Here is an 18,599-nt window from a genome sequence, read left to right as displayed (position 1 = left end):
TGCCCCAGCCGTAAAAAGTACACGGTTGGGTAAGATCGGTTGAATGTCACCCCTTGCAAAAACCACTGGCGGAATCCAGTTAGAGTGGAAAATCGTTTGGGTGTGAACATTCTGAAGGCGATAGGAGTGCGAATCATCTTCATGACACACACTCCAAATTGTGGAATGGCTTACACACATTCCCCGTGCAACACACCGCGAACTTGTTGAGGGTGTGTTTTCCAGCAGTGCTAACGCCTCCTGTTCAACGCCTGGTGTACGCACTGTGCGTTGGCGATCGCGTCCGTGTAACACAAAATGAATACTCCGGGTTTCGAAGTAGGGCTTGATGCACATGTGCCATTACGAGAAAGCGCCAGTGGAAATCGTACCTCAAGTGAACCTGTGTCTCGTAGTGACCTGTGAATGGCAGTAAATGTGCATAGATCTGGCTCTCTACTCTCGACGATTCGGAAATCGCCGAACGTACAAACGTTGAGAAGCGTAAGCATTTGCACCCGCCGCCCCGTATGCACAGTGCACGTCTTCCCTTTTCTCCCAAGAACAGCGCTCCATTTTCTGTCCACTCCATGTTGTTACAGTCACAAGGTGTTTCCGTTTGGTGACAAAATGTCGCAGGGCGAACCAGACTCCTCAATGTGCACAGGTGCTTCCATCTACGAAACATCTATCCGGCAGGCATTTACACAGCCAACAGTAACTCGTTCACGTCCCAGTAAGAGGCGGAAAACTCGTAGTGTTGTTCCCCTTGGAATATCTTCGACTATGGCGATAACAGTGTTTACAAATAAAATCCATAGCACTTTATAACAGACGTCTCCTTTACCTTGATGTCACAAATACATGGAAATCGTTGCGCTACAGATCTGATATCATGACGTCTTGGATGACACGTTGCGTGCCTACCCTCCTGGCGGCGCGCGAAGCTTTTCAACGACGCCTAACGCCGTACGCTAAGGGATGCTATGTGAAATATGCTTATTATAACCGAGTCTGCTAGCGCTCTCATTTCCTACATTCATTTGAGATATAACTTGTATATACAGGATGATCGGAAATTCCCATTATGAACTTATAGAGAGAGCGGGTACATAACATTTTGAAAAGGAATCCATGTTCATAAACGTACCGTTCCGTTCTACCGGCCCTCGGGCGTGGGTGCGTGTGCTGGTCTTAGCATAAGTTTAAGTAGTGTGAAAGTGTAGGAATCGATTACCTCAGCAGTTCTCTCCCTCAGGAATTCACACACACATTTCAACATTTGAAACCATGTTTGCTAGGTATACAACACAGTAGTTATGGTAGGGTGTGGTTACGATGGTTCGACTGATGTCATTTGACGTCAGTCCTACGTCTGTGATCTAGTTCGAACCTCATTCACGTTTTTGAGTGTCAGAGCAACATGGTTGAGTACGCTTTTGCAGAGTACACCACCATAATCATTCTGAATGGCGAAGCTCACAGTAATGGAAGAGCTGCTCGTAACGTTTATCAAGATCGTTCTCCACAACGTCCGACTCCATCGCATACCCTTTGCGTCACAATTACGCAACAGCTTCGACAAAGGGGTACCTTCACCGTCAGCAGGTGTGGCTGTGGTATTCCAAGGACACGCTGCAGACCCGAATCGGAAAAGACCGTACAGCATCGCGTTGAAGAGAACCCGTCAATGTGTACACGAGCGACGTTTTTGGCTATTGATCAGTGAAACTGTAAAACAAATAATGTACTAAGTCACGCCTGATCACTAACTTGTAGAGTGGTAGCGTTACCAACTTGTTTTAAAATGGTTGTAGCACGGAAACGGTCTCCGGACATTGGTTCCAATTCAAAATATTATCTACTCACTTGCCTGTACAAACCCTAGAAGATTGCTAGCTAGGGCGTAAGCACGCATGGCGAGCTAACATACACTCACAAGCGACAACATCGGCAAGACCCTGCACATCAGCAGCACTGACTGGGTATGCCGGCTGCTACCACAACCGACCAACAGGCAACAACAGGGCAGCCGACAAGCTCGCACACTAACGCACAGACAAACCTCCAACTCTACCATACACTGTGTATCAGATATTTGATCTATTGGACACTAAATGATGATGAGTGCAGCTGTTACAGGTATGCTGGTGATGACCCAGCTGCGGCCGCCGAGCAACATCGCTCCACAATATCAAAGCTAACCACCTGCATGATACCCACTACTAATTTATCTAACCCTTGCATGATCTGTCGCAGATAGCAGGCAATCCGCTACAACCCGACCCAAGTATCACAGAGGTTTTTTCTCTTGGCTCTTGCCTTGACACTTTTTCTTCTTCTGCCCTTCAAACCGCTACCCTTCGTTCAACTTTCGACGCAATCTATCTCCAGATCTTTCTTTTCTTTCTTTCTTTTGCCACTGCCTTCATGCCGCATTGGGCGCAGGGTCGGCAGGGTTAAGTACGGAATTGGCACGGTTAAATTTAAGGGGTGGCCGGATGCCCTTCCTGCCGCCACCCCATACCCCCTTTGGACGGAAGGAGTGTACCCCAGCCGTCCGTGTCTAGTGTAAATCGTGAAATAGTGGGAATGTGTTGCAGATGTCTGCGAGTCGTGTAACTGAGGCGGGACGTGGGGACCAGCCCGGTATTCACCTAGTAGGATGTGGAAAACCGCCGAAAAACCACAGCCAGGCTGGCCGGCACACCGGCCGTCGTTGTTAATCCGCCGGGCGGATTCGATCGCGCCTACCCGAGTCCTGGAAGCAGTGCATTAGTGATCTCGCCTGCCCTGGCGGGGGCAATCTATCTCCAGACGAGAGCATATTAATGGTTAATCATAACCAGACGTACGCAAACATCGCAGTACCCACATCCTGTTAGACCACACTTAGTGAAAACTAACCAGTATTCAGAGATGGCAGTTGACCTTTCGTGTTGGCCACCATGCCGGTGTGGGTGTGGACGGGCTCTATCGTGTCTAAAAAAAGGAGGACTGTAATGGGAACTTCTGAACACCCTGTATATACAAATGTACAGAAGACCGAGAAGTGCTCGTGACGGTGTGGTTACCGGCGGCTAGCCCGACAGGCCGCCAGTCGAGCTCTGAAGCGATGCGCTGGATGCGCGGCCGGTCCCTGGCGTGCGGGCTGGTGCGCTGGCTGGGGTCGAGCAGCGCCTCGGACAGGCGGCGCTGCAGCGTGGCGGCGCACGGCCGCGTGAGCAGGCCCAGCGGCGTCAGCGACGGCCGCCGAGAGCCGCACGCAGACGGCGTCCGCGCCTGGATCTCCTGTCGGCACCACACACACCGCCTCACTCACAAACACCTGTCGCGAGTGACATCAGGGGCTTCACCGATGGCCGCCAGAAGCTGCAGGCGAGAGGCGTCTGTGCCTGGATATCCCGCTGCCTGATGTTAGCACCTAACCCACAAACACCTGTTACAGTTAGCGTCAGAGAAAGGTCACTCACAGTCACAGGTGGAAAGCATGTACTCTTGGATATACTACTGGCGCCAGTCAACATTTCCCTCACCAGCACTTGTCACACTCAATGTCAGCAGATGAGGGGCCTGCTGACAATGCACATTGTGCTTCAGAATAACTGTGCCTCAATGACAGAAAAAGAGATGTTCTTTAAGTTTTCATGGAACGTCAGAAAATGGAAAATTTATTTCATTACATTGACATATAAAGAAGCCCAAGACTAAATGAAATGCAGCAGACGCAATTTCTGTATCTCTGTCCCCACATACACCCCCCCCCCCCGTCCCCCATGTATATATAATGTTTTAGGTACATTCAATACATCTGCAGTAATACTGAGCTTTATAATTCTGCTGCAGGTTAGTTACTTCTAATAAAACCTATTATTTTGTTAAATTTATGGAATAAATTTTAGTATCACAACTACTTAATACAGAAAATACTAGGATATATGAACCCACACAGAGATTATACTGATACACACTTAAGTCATACCTTCACTTTGGACGCACCATTCTCACACAATGCCCTAACATACGCTATATTTGGTCCTAGCTTTAACATTTAAAAGTGCCTATTTACCCTAGGTGTTGGTTGGTTTGGGGGATGAAAGGGACCAGACTGCTACGGTCATCGGTCCCTTTTTCCAAATACAAAGAACACCCACAGAGAATAAAAGCGAGGAACAGAATAGATCACAGACGATACAGAACAAGAGAAACGGAGACAAGGACAAGACAAAACGAACTAAAACCACACAGAGTGTGACTGGTTGGCCCACCATAGAAATAAAAAAGGAAAAGCCAACCACTTAGAAACACATTAAAAGATCAGTTTAAAATCATAGGCCAAAGGCCAGAATCAACACAAAAAATAAAATAAAACAGAAACACTCAGATGAAAGAATAAAAACTCCCTGCCCTAATAAAACGTAAAACTAAGGCAGCCATAACAGGGTCATCAGATAAAACGGCAGGGAGCGTATCAGGCAGCGCAAATGTCTGCCTGACCACAGCTAAAAGGGGGCAGGGCAACAGAATGTGGGCCACCGTCAAAGCCGCTCCGCAGCGACATACAGGAGGGTCCTCCCGGCGCAGTAAATAACTGTGTGTTAGCCGGGAGTGGCCAATGCGGAGCCGACAAAGGACGACTGAGTCCCTGCGGTTGGCTCGCATGGAGGACCGCCACACAGTCGTCGTCTCCTTAATGGCACGGAGTTTATTGGGTGTAATCCGATCGCGCCATTCAGCGTCCCAAAGCGCAAAAACTTTTCGGCGGAGGACTGCCCGCAAATCAGCCTCTGGGAGGTCAACATCCAGAGATGGTTTACTCGTGGCCTCTTTCACTAGGCGGTCAACATGTTCATTGCCCGGGATACCGACATGACCGGGGGTCCACACAAAGACTACAGAGCGGCCGCAACGCGCAAGAGTATGCAGGGACTCATGGATAGCCATCACCAGACGAGAACGAGGAAAACACTGGTCGAGAGCTCGTAAACCGCTCAGGGAATCGCTACAGATAACGAAGGACTCACCTGAGCAGGAGCGGATATACTCTAGGGCTCGAAAGATGGCGACTAGCTCAGCAGTGTAAACGCTGCAGCCAGCCGCCAAGGACCGTTGTTCGGAATGGTCCCCTAGAGTTAGCGCATACCCGACACGACCAGCAACCATCGAACCGTCGGTGTAAACAATTCCAGAGCCCTGATACGTGGCCAGGATGGAATAAAAGCGGCGGCGGAAGGCCTCTGGAGGGACCGAGTCCTTCGAGCCCTGTGCCAAGTCGAGCAGAAGGCAAGGGCGAGGAACACACCACGGGGGTGTACGCAGAGGCGCCCGGAAAGGAGGTGGAACAGGGAAAAACCCAAGCCCGCAGAGAAGCTCCTTGACGCGTACGGCGATCGGACAACCCGACCGGGGCCGACGGTCTGGCAGATGGACGATTGACTGCGGGAACAGGACACGATAATTTGGATGCCCGGGCAAGCTTAGAACATGGGCAGCATAAGCGGCCAGCAAACGTTGGCGCCGGAACCGCAGTGGAGGTACACCTGCCTCCACTAGTACGTTGTCCACAGGGCTGGTGCGGAAAGCACCAGTGGCAAGGCGTATCCCGCTGTGGAGAATTGGGTCCAGCACCCGTAACGCAGATGGGGATGCTGAGCCATAAGCCAGGCTCCCATAATCCAGACGGGACTGGATTAACGCCTGGTAGAGCCGCAACAGGGTAGAGCGGTCGGCGCCCCAGCGGGTGTGGCTCAAGCATCTCAGAGCGTTTAGATGCCGCCAACACGTTTGTTTGAGCTGCTGGATATGAGGCAGCCAAGTCAACCGGGCATCGAAAACCACCCCCAAAAACCTGTGGGTCTCCACCACAGCAAGGAGTTCGTCAGCAAGATAAAGCCGCGGCTCAGGATGGACTGTTCGGCGCCGGCAGAAATGCATAACGCGGGTCTTGGCTGCAGAAAACTGAAACCCATGCGCTACAGCCCAAGACTGCGCCTTACGGATAGCGCCCTGTAGCTGACGTTCAACAGCTGCAATGCCAGTAGAGCTGTAATAAAGGCAGAAGTCGTCAGCATACAGGGAAGCAGAGACAGAATTCCCACGGCCGCAGCGAGCCCGTTAATGGCTATTAAAAACAGGCAGACACTTAAAACAGAACCCTGTGGCACACCGTTCTCCTGGACGTGGGTGGAACTATAGGAGGCTGCGACTTGCACGCGGAAGGTACGATACGACAGGAAATTGCGGATAAAGATCGGCAGAGGGCCCCGAAGACCCCATCCATGAAGCGTAGAAAGGATGTGATGACGCCATGTCGTATCGTACGCCTTCCGCATGTCGAAAAAGACAGCGACCAGGTGCTGACGGCGGGCAAAGGCAGTACGGATGGCCGACTCCAGGCTCACCAGATTGTCGGCGGTGGAGCGGCCTTTCCGGAACCCACCCTGAGACGGAGCCAGAAGGCCCCGAGACTCCAGTACCCAATTCAAGCGCCGGCTCACCATCCGTTCGAGAAGCTTACAAAGAACGTTGGTGAGGCTAATGGGGCGGTAGCTGTCCACCTCCAGAGGGGTCTTTCCAGGTTTCAAAACGGGGATGACAACGCCTTCCCGCCATTGCGACGGAAACACCCCCTCGACCCAAAGACGGTTGTAAAGATCGAGAAGGCGCCGCTGGCAGTCCACTGAAAGGTGTTTCAGCATCTGACAGTGGATGCCATCTGGCCCAGGAGCGGTATCAGGGCAAGCAGCTAGGGCACTGCGAAATTCCCACTCACTGAATGGAGCATTGGAAGATTCTGGGTGGTTGGTGCGAAACGAAAGGCTCCGACGTTCCACCCGCTCTTTAATGGAGCGGAAGGCCTGGGGGTAATTCGCAGAAGCGGAACTCATAGCAAAATGCTCTGCTAAGCGATTGGCAATGACGTCGGAGTCAGTACAAACTGCTCCATTCAGTGAGAGCGCAGGGACGCTGGCAGGGGTCCGATAGCCGTAGACGCGTCTAATCTTGGCCCAGACCTGCGAAGGAGTGACATGGAGGCCAATGGTGGACACATACCGCTCCCAGCACTCCTTCTTGCCTTGGCGGATAAGGAGACGGGCCCGCGCACGCAGCCGTTTGAAGGCGATAAGGTGGTCTAAGGAGGGATGTCGCTTGTGACGCTGGAGCGCCCGCCGGCGATCTTTAATCGATTCAGCGATCTCAGGCGACCACCAAGGCACAGCCTTCCGCCGAGGGGACCCAGAAGAACGGGGAATGGCAGATTCGGCGGCAGTAACGATGCCGGTCGATTGAACCACCGCATCAATGTCCTCATTAGAGAGAGACTCAAGAGCGGCAGTGGAGGAGAACAAGTCCCAGTCAGCCTTATTCATAGCCCATCTGCTAGGGCGCCCAGAAGAGTGACGCTGTGGTAGTGACAGAAAGATCGGAAAGTGGTCACTACCACACAGGTCGTCATGCACACTCCATTGGACAGACGGTAAGAGGCTAGGGCTACATATTGAAAGGTCAATGGCGGAGTATGTGCCATGCGCCACACTGAAATGTGTGAAGGCACCATCATTTAAAATCGAGATATCGAGCTGCGACAATAAATGCTCAACGATGGCGCCTCGACCTGTTGCCACTGACCCACCCCACAGAGGGTTATGGGAGTTGAAGTCGCCCAATAGCAAGAAAGGTGGCGGCAATTGGGCTATCAGCGCAGCCAGGACATGCTGCGAGACATCACCATCCGGTGGAAGGTAAAGACTGCAGACGGTAACAGCCTGTGGCGTCCACACCCGAACAGCGACAGCCTCTAAAGGTGTGTGGAGAGGGACAGACTCGCTGTGCAGAGTGTGAAGGACATAGAGGCAGACGCCACCCGACACCCTTTCATATGCTGCCCGGTTCTTATAATAACCCCGATAGCCACGGAGGGCGGGGGTTCGCATTGCTGGAAACCAAGTTTCCTGAAGAGCAATGCAGAAGAAAGGGTGAAGGCTGATAAGTTGTTGGAGCTCAGCTAGATGGTGGAAAAAACCGCCGCAGTTCCACTGGAGGATGATATTGTCCATGGCTGAGAAAGGCGTGAAAGGACTGGGAAGGCAATTTACGCCGCTTGTTCACTCACTGCCACCGATTCAGTACCCGTATGAGAGACATCCATGGCGTCTGAGGGACCAGCGAGATCAAGGTCCTCAGCGGACGCTAGAATCTCGACTGCATCCTCAGACGCAGAGCGCGAAAGGTGCGGTGGGGTTGGCGCCACCGCAAGTTCTTTGGCCTTAGAGGTCTTTCTCTTGGACTTCTCTCGCTGAACCTTGGGTTGCACCGGCTGGGAAGGCTTCACCGATTCAGTCTCCGGGACAGAGGAGGATCGTGAAGCCCTACGCCCGGCCGCTGGTGAGGACTTATGCCACTGGCGGCCGTCATCCTTCCCGCTGGTGGAACCCTGGGAAGGGAGGGTTCCAAGGGAACTCTTACGGGCGAGAGTAGCCAAAGAAGTTAGACGCTTCTCCGGCTGAGAAGCGGGGACGGACGTCCCCGACAGGTGGGAGGAGGTTGCTCCTGATGTAGGTGGTGCAGGAGCAACCGGTTGGGTGGAGCCCCCCACAGGCAAGGGGGCAGGAGGAGTCTTACTGCTTATCGAGCTGGCTGGAAGTCTCGAAACTGATGGGGCTAGCACAGTTGTCGTAGCAGCTGCATAAGAAGATGTCATTCTCACAGGATGGAGTCTGTCATATTTCCTTTTGGCCTCAGTATAGGTCAGCCGGTCCAGGGTCTTATATTCCATGATTTTGCGCTCTTTCTGAAAGACTTTGCAGTCAGGCGAGCAAGGTGAATGGTGCTCCCCGCAGTTGACACAGATGGGAGGCGGGGCACATGGAGTATCGGGATGAGACGGGCGTCCGCAATCTCGACATGTGAGGCTGGAAGTGCAGAGGGGAGACATATGGCCGAACTTCCAGCACTTGAAGCACCGCATCGGGGAGGAATATAGGGCCTGACGTCACATCCGTAGACCATCACCTTGACCTTTTCCGGTAACGTATCACCCTCGAAGGCCAAGATGAAGGCACCGGTAGCTATCTGATTTTCCTTCGGACCCCGATGAACGCGCCGGACGAAATGTACACCCCTGCGCTCTAAGTTGGCGCGCAGCTCGTCATCAGACTGCAAAAGAAGGTCCTTATGGTAAATAACTCCCTGAACCATATTTAAACTCTTATGCGGCGTGATCGTAACAGCAACATCCCCCAACTTGTCACAAGCAAGCAACCGTCGTGACTGGGCAGAGGATGCCGTTTGGATCAGCACCGATCCAGAGCGCATTTTTGACAAGCCCTCCACCTCCCCAAACTTGTCCTCTAAATGCTCGACGAAGAACTGAGGCTTTGTGGAGAGAAAAGACTCCCCATCAGCTCTCGTACAAACTAAGAATCGGGGCGAATAACTATTACCTCCATCCTGAGACTTACGCTCCTCCCACGGCGTGGCCAGAGAGGGGAACGTTTTCGGATTGTACTTTTCAGCATTAAATTGAGCCCGAGAACGCTTAGAGACTGCTGGCGGCTGGCCGCCAGCGAAAGATGATGTACCACGCTTCATTGCGGGTCATCCGCCCTGATGCCACCTACTCCGACCAAGGGCCCTCCCCACGGGCGCCACCCAGCCGCAGCAATAGCCACCTGGCAGGATGGCCATTGCCGGGAGTCCTGATGCCCCAGGGAGACGGGCATCTACTCCTTGGCATACGTGGGGAGTTACGGCGCAGGCATCAGTAGAGCGATCCCTGTGTTGTCAGGGGGCTACAACCAAGAGGGTACATGGCGGCCCCACCACAACGGACTGGCTACCGTGCTGGATCTTAGGTGCAAAACTGTCCAAGGTCGTCGTCGCAGTTAAAAGAAACACTGCAGAGTGCAGCGTGGGAATCGCACCCAGGGACGTATCCTCGCCCAAGAGATGGAAAACGAACGGCACACCATTGCAACGACGAAAAAGCTGGCTAAAGGTCTCAATGCACGACGGATACAGTGCACCACGTAAGGCGCCCTTCCCCAATTGGCTCGCTCTTCGGAATAATTTAGAATGATGGAGGTCAAACCCGAGAGGGGACCATCACATAAGGCCGAAACATGTGAGACTCCTTTTAGTCGCCTCTTACGACAGCCAGGAATACCGCGGGCCTATTCTAACCCCCGAACCCGCAGGGGGATTTACCCTAGGTGTATCTAAATTTAAAAAAAAAGTAATTCACTTCATATTTTTTTTCTTATTCCTTTGTTAGCTACTCTTTTGTCCCTCACCATTTCATTAATCATTTTATAGCCCCCCCCCCCCATCCATCTATCTACATCCCCCCCCCCCCAACCCTTACACTTACACTCCACATGCCCATAGTCTTCAATGAATGATTTATAGTATTCTAGAACTTTTGTTTCTTCTCAATTGTTTATTACCTCTCTAAGAAGTAATCTATGATCAATAATGTTACATTTACTTATAAGAATTAACCCACTTGGAGCTTGGTAGCTGATTATGTTATTAACATTACTATGTCATCTTTACGCCATATAAATGTCACTACTATAACATGTAAACAAGATTTATAGCCCAAGATTACAGCCATATGTATCAATACCACGGTGCACTCACGTTTGTAATTGTATTTCGTCAGCCATTAAAAAATACTAGGATATCCCTACTCTTTATATTATCTTAAATTTAAACGTGCTGTTTAACATGAAATCTTTCGATTCTTTTATTTACTTAAATGCTTTTATGTACATGTCATGTTTCACATGCCTATGTTATTTGCACTTGTTCCTAAGTAATGTTCCAACACATATTACAGGATGTACTTGCCTAATGATACGTACATCACAAATTTCGCTTCAAACCTCACTGGTTTATTAATGAGTGAGTAGAATAAATAATTGTACTGTACTGCATTAATTCTGAATTGAGGCAAAATTACACAACTTGGCGTTAGCCATGTATTAACTTCACGTACAAAGCTGTATATTTACCTACTAAAATGTACTTCAAAAAACGTCAGTGACTAGCTGGACTTTTATATTTATGGATGCAGCGAACATTATCGAGAGGTTTGTTACTGTTTATGTTTGTGAGCAGAGAACTTCATTGTATACGAAGATAAGCAGGTAATGTAAAGATGTAACAACTACCAAAAAAATAAATTGCTCCTCACCTTTCCTATCCTACCGGACACTCAGTCCAAAGACTAAAAAAGTTCACCTGATTGTAACAGGAATTTCTTTGACCAAGACAATTTGACACTTAGCCAACTGTCATTCAGTCAACATGGTGTACTCAGTAATGAAACAAAGCAGTAGGCTCTGCCAGAAATACCGACTCTTAGACAATGTGTCTAATGGTGTATTTTAATACGATAGTATGCTATCTTAGGCAATTTATAACACTTGTAAGTAATCACTACAAATATGGATTATAAAACGGTTACATCACATGTTATGTATTTCAGTGTTATTGTCTAACCTGCTTTCAGAAAACACTTGATAATGGCACTTTGAAGGCGAAATCGTGATTGTGTAAGTGTAAGCGTAACACTGTAAATAAATATCTAATGGCGGTACTGACTTTAAAGAAAGTTAGTTAATTCTCGTTTATGTTTAGTGAGGATAGTAAGAAATCTATTTTGCTAGAGTGCACTGTCTTGGCTCTTACTAGAAACTATTCGTGCACATATACTCATTATTGTAATTAAAATTAAACATATATCTTGAGAATAATGGAGAAAAATTTGTGGCCGAGGATATGTTTTAAAAAATCGACGACATTCGTCCAGCGAGGTGATGGTACAGAAAACATATTTTAAGAAATATTTACTGTTGCAGTTGCACGAAATATATGGTGGGTGACTAGTTTTTGTAATATTTGATCTACAAATAAAATAAAGCAACAATAGTGACCTCTCTAATTACACACACAAAATTATAAAACATTCACAGAACTTTGTCACTGCAATAACACTTACGAGTTCACAACTAATAATCGGTCATATTCAAAAGTTGGAATTATGTGATAAATAAGGTGTTACACCTCTAGCATCAAAACCTTAAAACTGGTCCACATCATATTATTAAATTCAGTTCCTAATGAAGAAGATTGACCGCTCTACATACACGGTTTTCTATCACAAGTGGTGATCGAGAATGAATAACTACAGTATAGACGACTGTTCACCGGTTTATTCGTATTGTATGCAGGCTATAAATCGAATTAAAAAAATGAATAGTGAAAAAAGAGTACAAGGTGGGCAGGCATAATAGACAATAGGATGATTTATTTCTTTAGATTTTCGTTCGTGGATAGCTTGTGAAGTTTTTCTTAAGCAGCAATTGGGGGGGGGGGGGGGGGCGACTGACACCTGGTATTAGCCGGATGCCATCCACTTTACGCTCTGTTCACGTGACGGAGGTGGGAAGTTGTGCTGACAGGGCAACGCCACGACCAAGCGTCGCCGACGCCGTGGGAGAACCAAGTGTACCGGGGGAAGCCAATCACAGGAATGGGAGGGGTCAGAGAAGAGCGAGTGAAGTTCTTCTGCCCCTCTTTTCTTGTCCAGCTCTCGGACTGTTCAGGCCCACCTTCCGCTCCCGTCTGGCCATGAGGTCCCCACCTTTTACGAAAGATTTCAGACATAGTTTCTGTACCGCTAAGAGGTATGCAATAAATCCTACCATCCTACCATTATTCAGTTTCAATTGTAAACTTGGGCATTTATAATTTCATACCCTGCAACCATCTCCTAAACACCGAATGCCAACCCGCTCCTGACGTCCAGCCTAGTGGCCAAAGCTTTGTGCACTTTTACGAAAGAATGTGAAATGTCTGAAGAAAACTGCGTTAAGGAATGATGTGTCATCCTTTCAGAAAATCTAACAGATTCAGAAATTGAAATCAGTGTCTGATAAAAGGAGGCATTAAGATAGATAATTGTTCAAATGGTTCAAATGGCTCTCAGCACTATGGGACTTAACAGCTGAGGTCATCAGTCCCATAGAATTTAGAACTACTTAAACCTAACTAACCTAAGGACATCACACACACCCATGCTCGAGGCAGGATTCGAACCTGCGACCATAGCAGTCACCCATAGCAATCACGCGGTTCCGGACTGAAGCGCCTGGAACCGCACGGCCACCGCGGCCGGCGATAGATATTGGATTTTTGTGCAGAGTTCAATAAATAGCTTAAGAATGTCTAAAGAACAGAATAAGTTTAGCAACAGACATTTCAGAAGTAGAAAGTGACGAAAACGGTAGGAGAAATCCGAGAAAGTGATTTAGAAAAATCAGTCACAATGATAAGATAGCAAATTTGAGAAGTTTATATTCGGAATGACCAAAAATATTTAAAGTGAGGTATATACACCGAAAAATTCAAAAACAACACAATGTAAAACTAAACTCAACCTAGAACACACCTTTGGAGTCAAATGGTCAGCAGTGAATTACAAACTGACAAATTAGAAATGCTAATGAAACAAATATGACGAAAATGTTATGTTCAACGGATATTATGAAGCAATAATGCAGTATATCAGAATTAGTATATGAAAAGAGGAGAAAGAACCGATCCGACAAAATACGGATTCAAGAGGTTAAGAACTAAACAAAACAAAAAGAGAATATGTAAAAAGTAAATATTTTCCTAATGAGGATTACAAGGTGGAAACAATGGGAAAATAAGAACGAAATATCCTGGAGAAATAAAGAAATGTTGAGACAAGGAAAAGCTCAGCGTGTTGTTCTCTGAAAAAAGAAAAAAAAAGAGAAACCTGAGCAAAGGAATCAACGATCAACTTGAACAGATGTCCTGTGACGTCCGTCCAACCAAACTCAGCGAACGATACCGAACAAAATGAAGAAAGAAAATGTAGCGTCTTTGATCGGTAATCAAAACATGATCGGTCCCCGGTTCGAAACAAGCTATCGCTTAAATTTTGATTCACAATCAAGACTTCCGGTATAAGAAGACACCCTCCTACTACCAACGGAATTGTCAAGCGTGGCGGAGGAGCGGAGAAAGGTACAGTTCACTCTCTTATTCTTGGGATGGAAAACTGTCCCTAAAAGCGGAAGAATCAGCAATGGTCAACTGCGTCAGGATGCAATGGCAATGGAGACGATTGCATTAAAGACACATAACGTGCAGCCACAGGACATGTGGCCTGTAATTAAAGTGTCGCGATGATAACACCATTGTCAAAAGATTCCGGAATAGTCTCCAGGCAAGGATTACTAAGGAGGAGGTAATCATCAGTAAAAGATTAAAAAACCAACGAAAACATAGCGTTCTGAGAGTCGGGGCGTGGAGTGTCAGAAGCTTGAACGTTGTAGGGAAACCAGAAAATATGAAAAGGGAAATGCAGAGGCTCAATCTAGATATAGTAGGGGTCAGTGAAGTGAAGTGGAAAGAAAGCAAGGATTTCTGGTCAGATGAGTATAGGGTAATAGTAACAGCAGCAGAAAATGGTATAACCGGAGCAGGATTCGTTATGAATAGGGAGCTAGGGCAGAGAGTGTGTTACTGTGAACAGTTCAGTGACAGGGTTGTTCTTATCAGAATCGAAAGCAAACCAAAACCGACAACGATACGTCAGGTATACATGCCGACGTCGCAAGCTGAAGATGAAGAGATAGAGAAAGTGTATGATAATACTGAAAGGGTAATACAGTACGTAACGGGAGATAGAGGACTCGAATGCAGTTGTAAGGGGAAGGAGTAGAAGAAACGGTTACAGGAGAATATGGGCTTGGGACAAGGAATGAGAGAGAAGAAAGACCAATTGAGTTTAGTAATAAATTTCAGGTAGTGACAGCTAATAATCTGTTTCAGAAAAACACGAGGAGGAGGTATACTTGGAAAAGGCCGCGGGATTCGAAAAGATTTCAGTTAAGTTACATCATGGTCAGACAGAGATTCCGAAATCAGATACTGGGTTGTAAGGTGTACCCAGGAGCAGATATAGACTCAGATCACAATTTAGTAGTGATGGAGAGTAGGCTGAAGTTTAAGATATTATTCAGGGAGAATCAATAAGCAATGAAGTTGGATACGGAAATACTGTGGAATGACGAGATACGGTCGAAGTTCTCTAAGGCTATAGATACAGCAGTCCTTTAGCTCAGTAGGCAGTGCAGTTGAAGGGAAATGGACATTTCTAAAAAGGGTAATCACAGAAGTCGGATCGAAAAACGTACGTACAAAGAAGGTAATCGCGAAGAAACCATGAGTAACAGAAGAAATATTTCAGTTGGTGGATGAAAGAAGAAACAACAAAAATGTTAAGGGAAATTCGGGAATAAAGAAATAGAAGTCGCTGAGGAATGAAATAAATAGTAAGTGCAGGGAAGCTAAGAGGAAATGGATGCATGAAGTATGTGAAGAAATCGAAAAGAAATGATTGTCGAAATTATATAGGAAAGTCCAAACAACCTTCGGTGAATTTAAAAGCAAGGATGGTAGCATTAAGAGTGCAACGGGAATTCCACTGTTAAATGCAGAGAAGAGAGAGAGAGAGAGCATATAGGTGGCAAGAGTAAAATGAAAACCTCTATGAGGGGTAAGATTCGTCTGATGTGATAGAAGAAGAGACAGGAGTCGATTTAGAAGAGGTTGGCGATCCAGTATTAAAATCAGAATTTAAGAGAGACTTGGAGGACTTAAGATCAAATAAGGTAGAAGGTATAGATAACGTTGCATAAAAATTCCTAGCATCATTGGGTAGGCCGCAACAAAACGACTATTCATGTTAGTGTGTAGAATGTGTGAGTCTGGTGACATACCATCTGATTTCGGAAAAATATCATCCAAACAATACTGAAGACTGCAACAGCTAACAAGTACGAGAATAATCACACAATCAGCTGAACAGCTCATGCATCCAAGTTGCTGACAAGAATGGCAAAGAGAACTGAGGATGTGTTAGATGACGATCAGTTTGGCACTAGAAAAGACAAAGGCACCAGAGAGGCAATTCCGACGTTGCGGTTGATAATGGAAGCAAGACTGAAAAAAAAACAATCAATACATGTTCATAGGATTTGTCGACCTGGAAAAAGCGTTCGAAAATGTTAAATGATGCAAGATGTTCGAAATTCTGAGAAAAATAGGGGTAAGCTTTAGGGAGAGACGGATAATATACAGTATGTACAAGAGCCAAGAGGGAATAATAAGAGTGGACGAGCAACAACGAAGTGCTCGGATTAAAAAGGGTGTGAGACAAGGATGTAGTCTATCACCACTGCTGTACAATCTGTACACCGAAGAAGTAATGATGGAAATAAAAGAAATGTTCAGGAGTAGAATTAAAACTGAAGGTGAAAGAGTATCAACGATACGTTTCGCTGATGACATGATCTGCTTAATGGAATGACCGGTCTAATCGGTACAGAAAATGAACTGAGAATAAATCGAAGAAAGAAGACTTTAATAAGAAGTAGCAGAAATGAGAACAGCGGGAAACTTAACATCAGGACTGATGATCACGAAGGAGATGAAGTTAAGGAGTTCTACTATCTAGGCAGCAAGATAACCAATGACGGACGGAACAAGGAGGACATCAAAAGCAGACTAGCACTGGCAAAAAGGTCAATCCTGATCAAGAGAAGTCTACTAGTTTCAAACATAGGCCGTAATTTGAGGAAGAAATTTGTGAGAATGCACGTTTGGAAGAAAAATTTTAGAAATTTGTGGTAAGTTCCTAAGGGACCAGACTGCTGAGGTCATTGATCCCTAGGCTTACACACTACTTAATCTAACCTAAACTAACTTACACTAAGGGCTCGAACCTCCGATGGAGGGAGCCGCGCGAACCGTGGCAAGATGCTCCAGACAGCGCGGGTACCTCTTGCGGCGCACGTTTGAACACAGCATTGAATGCTAGTGAAATCTGGACTGTGGGAAAACCGGAACAGAAGAGAATCGAAGCAATTTAGATGTGGTGCTACAGAAAATTGTTGAAAATTAGGTGGAATGAAAACATAAGGAATGAGAAGGTTCTGCGCAGAATGGGAGAGAAAACGAAAATGTGGAAAACACTGACAAGGAGAAGGAACATCCGTTAAGACAACAGGAAATGACTTCCATGGTACTTGAAGGAGCTGTGGAGGGCAAAAACTGTAGAGGAAGACAGGAAATAATTGAGGACTCAGGTTGCAAGTGCTACTCTGAGATGATGAAGCTGGCACAGGAGAGGAATTCGTGGCGGGCAGAAGACTGATGACTAAAAAATACAAAAAAAAAGTTGCGCGCGTTCACGCAAACTGAAGTATGTTTACTCAATGGCTGTGCGGTCTAACGCACGGCTTTCCGGGCAGGAAGGAGCGCCTGGTCCGCGGCACGAACCCGCCCGGCGGATTTGTGTCGAGGTCCGGTGAACCTGCCAGTCTGTGGGTGGTTTTTAGGCGGTTTTCCATCAGCCTCGGCGAATGCGGGCTGGTTCCCCTTATTCCGCCTCAGTTACACTATGTCGGCGATTGCTGCGCAAACAAGTTCTCCACGTACGCGTACACCACCATTACTCTACCACGCGAACATAGGGGTTACACTCGTCTGGTGTGAGACGTTCCCTGGGGGGTCCACCGGGGACCGAACCGCACAGTAACCCTGGGTTCGGTGCGGGGCAGCGGAGGGGTGCAGTGGACTGCGGTGGTCGTCGTGGGATTGTGGACCGCTGCGGCGGGGACGGAGCCTCTCCGTCGTTTCTAGGTCCCCGGTTAACATACAATACAATACAATGTTTACTAAATATTAAAGCAGAATCGGTTTTGTGAGGTAGGAGGATGCGAATTTATGCTAGTATTAGTTACAGTAGCATAACTAATGAAAGACGAATATAGCTGCTACATGCTATTGGAATTATCTTCATCCTCATCATAAAATAAGGTGTTCTGCCTATTGGCAGGTTCTTGGCGCAAATGCTATCTCCATCTGATCGTGTTCGACGCTAAAAGTTGCACAATATGGTACCTTCCTCCAACACTTGTTATTGGCTTTCCTGATTTTCTTCCTTCCACTGTAACTCTGACAGCTGTTGTCAGAATTTCTTCTCTTCCCAGTATACGTTGAACTTACTTTGGTTGTTATTTACCAGTTTTAGGAGAATCCTTTGGCACTTTATCTTTTTCAGTGTTTCATTTTTGTGACGTCAGAAGATGCCACACAGTTGTGACAATTTGAAAGGCCACCTTTGTGACTGAATGGAAATTGTTTGAGTACAGTTGTGTTCTCTTCAGGTTCTCATCTGGAGCAACAGTGTTGTCGCGTATTCTAGCTAATGTTTTTTGTAATAAAGTACAGTTGCGTTTATCACTACTGGGATGATCTAGTTATTTTTAGTGGAGATTTTCAGGAGCACTTTGGCCATATTTCAGGAGCCGGAACTACGGTCAAATCGTCTAAGGTTAATTTTGCACAGGTAGAGAACAGCTTTCAGGGCACACGGTTTCTCTAGCAGTAGTTTATTATTGACTAGAGTGGAACAGAAGCGATTTACCCCTGTACACCACATAGAAGTATGAAAGTAATGGCTCACTTTATAGGTATAGATGGATAGACATTCAACGATCACAGGCCCTGCAGAC

General features: G+C 47.1%; 1 protein-coding gene across 1 annotated transcript in view; it reads right to left on the bottom strand.

Moving 5' to 3' along the window:
* Positions 1-18,599, bottom strand: part of LOC126141559 (uncharacterized) — a 447,793-nt gene that overhangs the window by 66,359 nt on the left and 362,835 nt on the right. Inside the window, exon 6 of the mRNA XM_049915262.1 lies at positions 3,054-3,270. Within this exon, the coding sequence (XP_049771219.1) occupies positions 3,054-3,270 (217 nt within the window). The remainder of the gene's footprint in view (positions 1-3,053; positions 3,271-18,599) is intronic.

This window comes from Schistocerca cancellata, chromosome 1, assembly GCF_023864275.1.
Source record: "Schistocerca cancellata isolate TAMUIC-IGC-003103 chromosome 1, iqSchCanc2.1, whole genome shotgun sequence".
In the NCBI taxonomy this organism is placed as follows: Eukaryota; Metazoa; Arthropoda; class Insecta; order Orthoptera; family Acrididae; genus Schistocerca; species Schistocerca cancellata.
The sequence above is the reverse complement of the archived record's forward strand: the minus strand, read 5'-3'. Positions and strand labels throughout refer to the sequence as shown.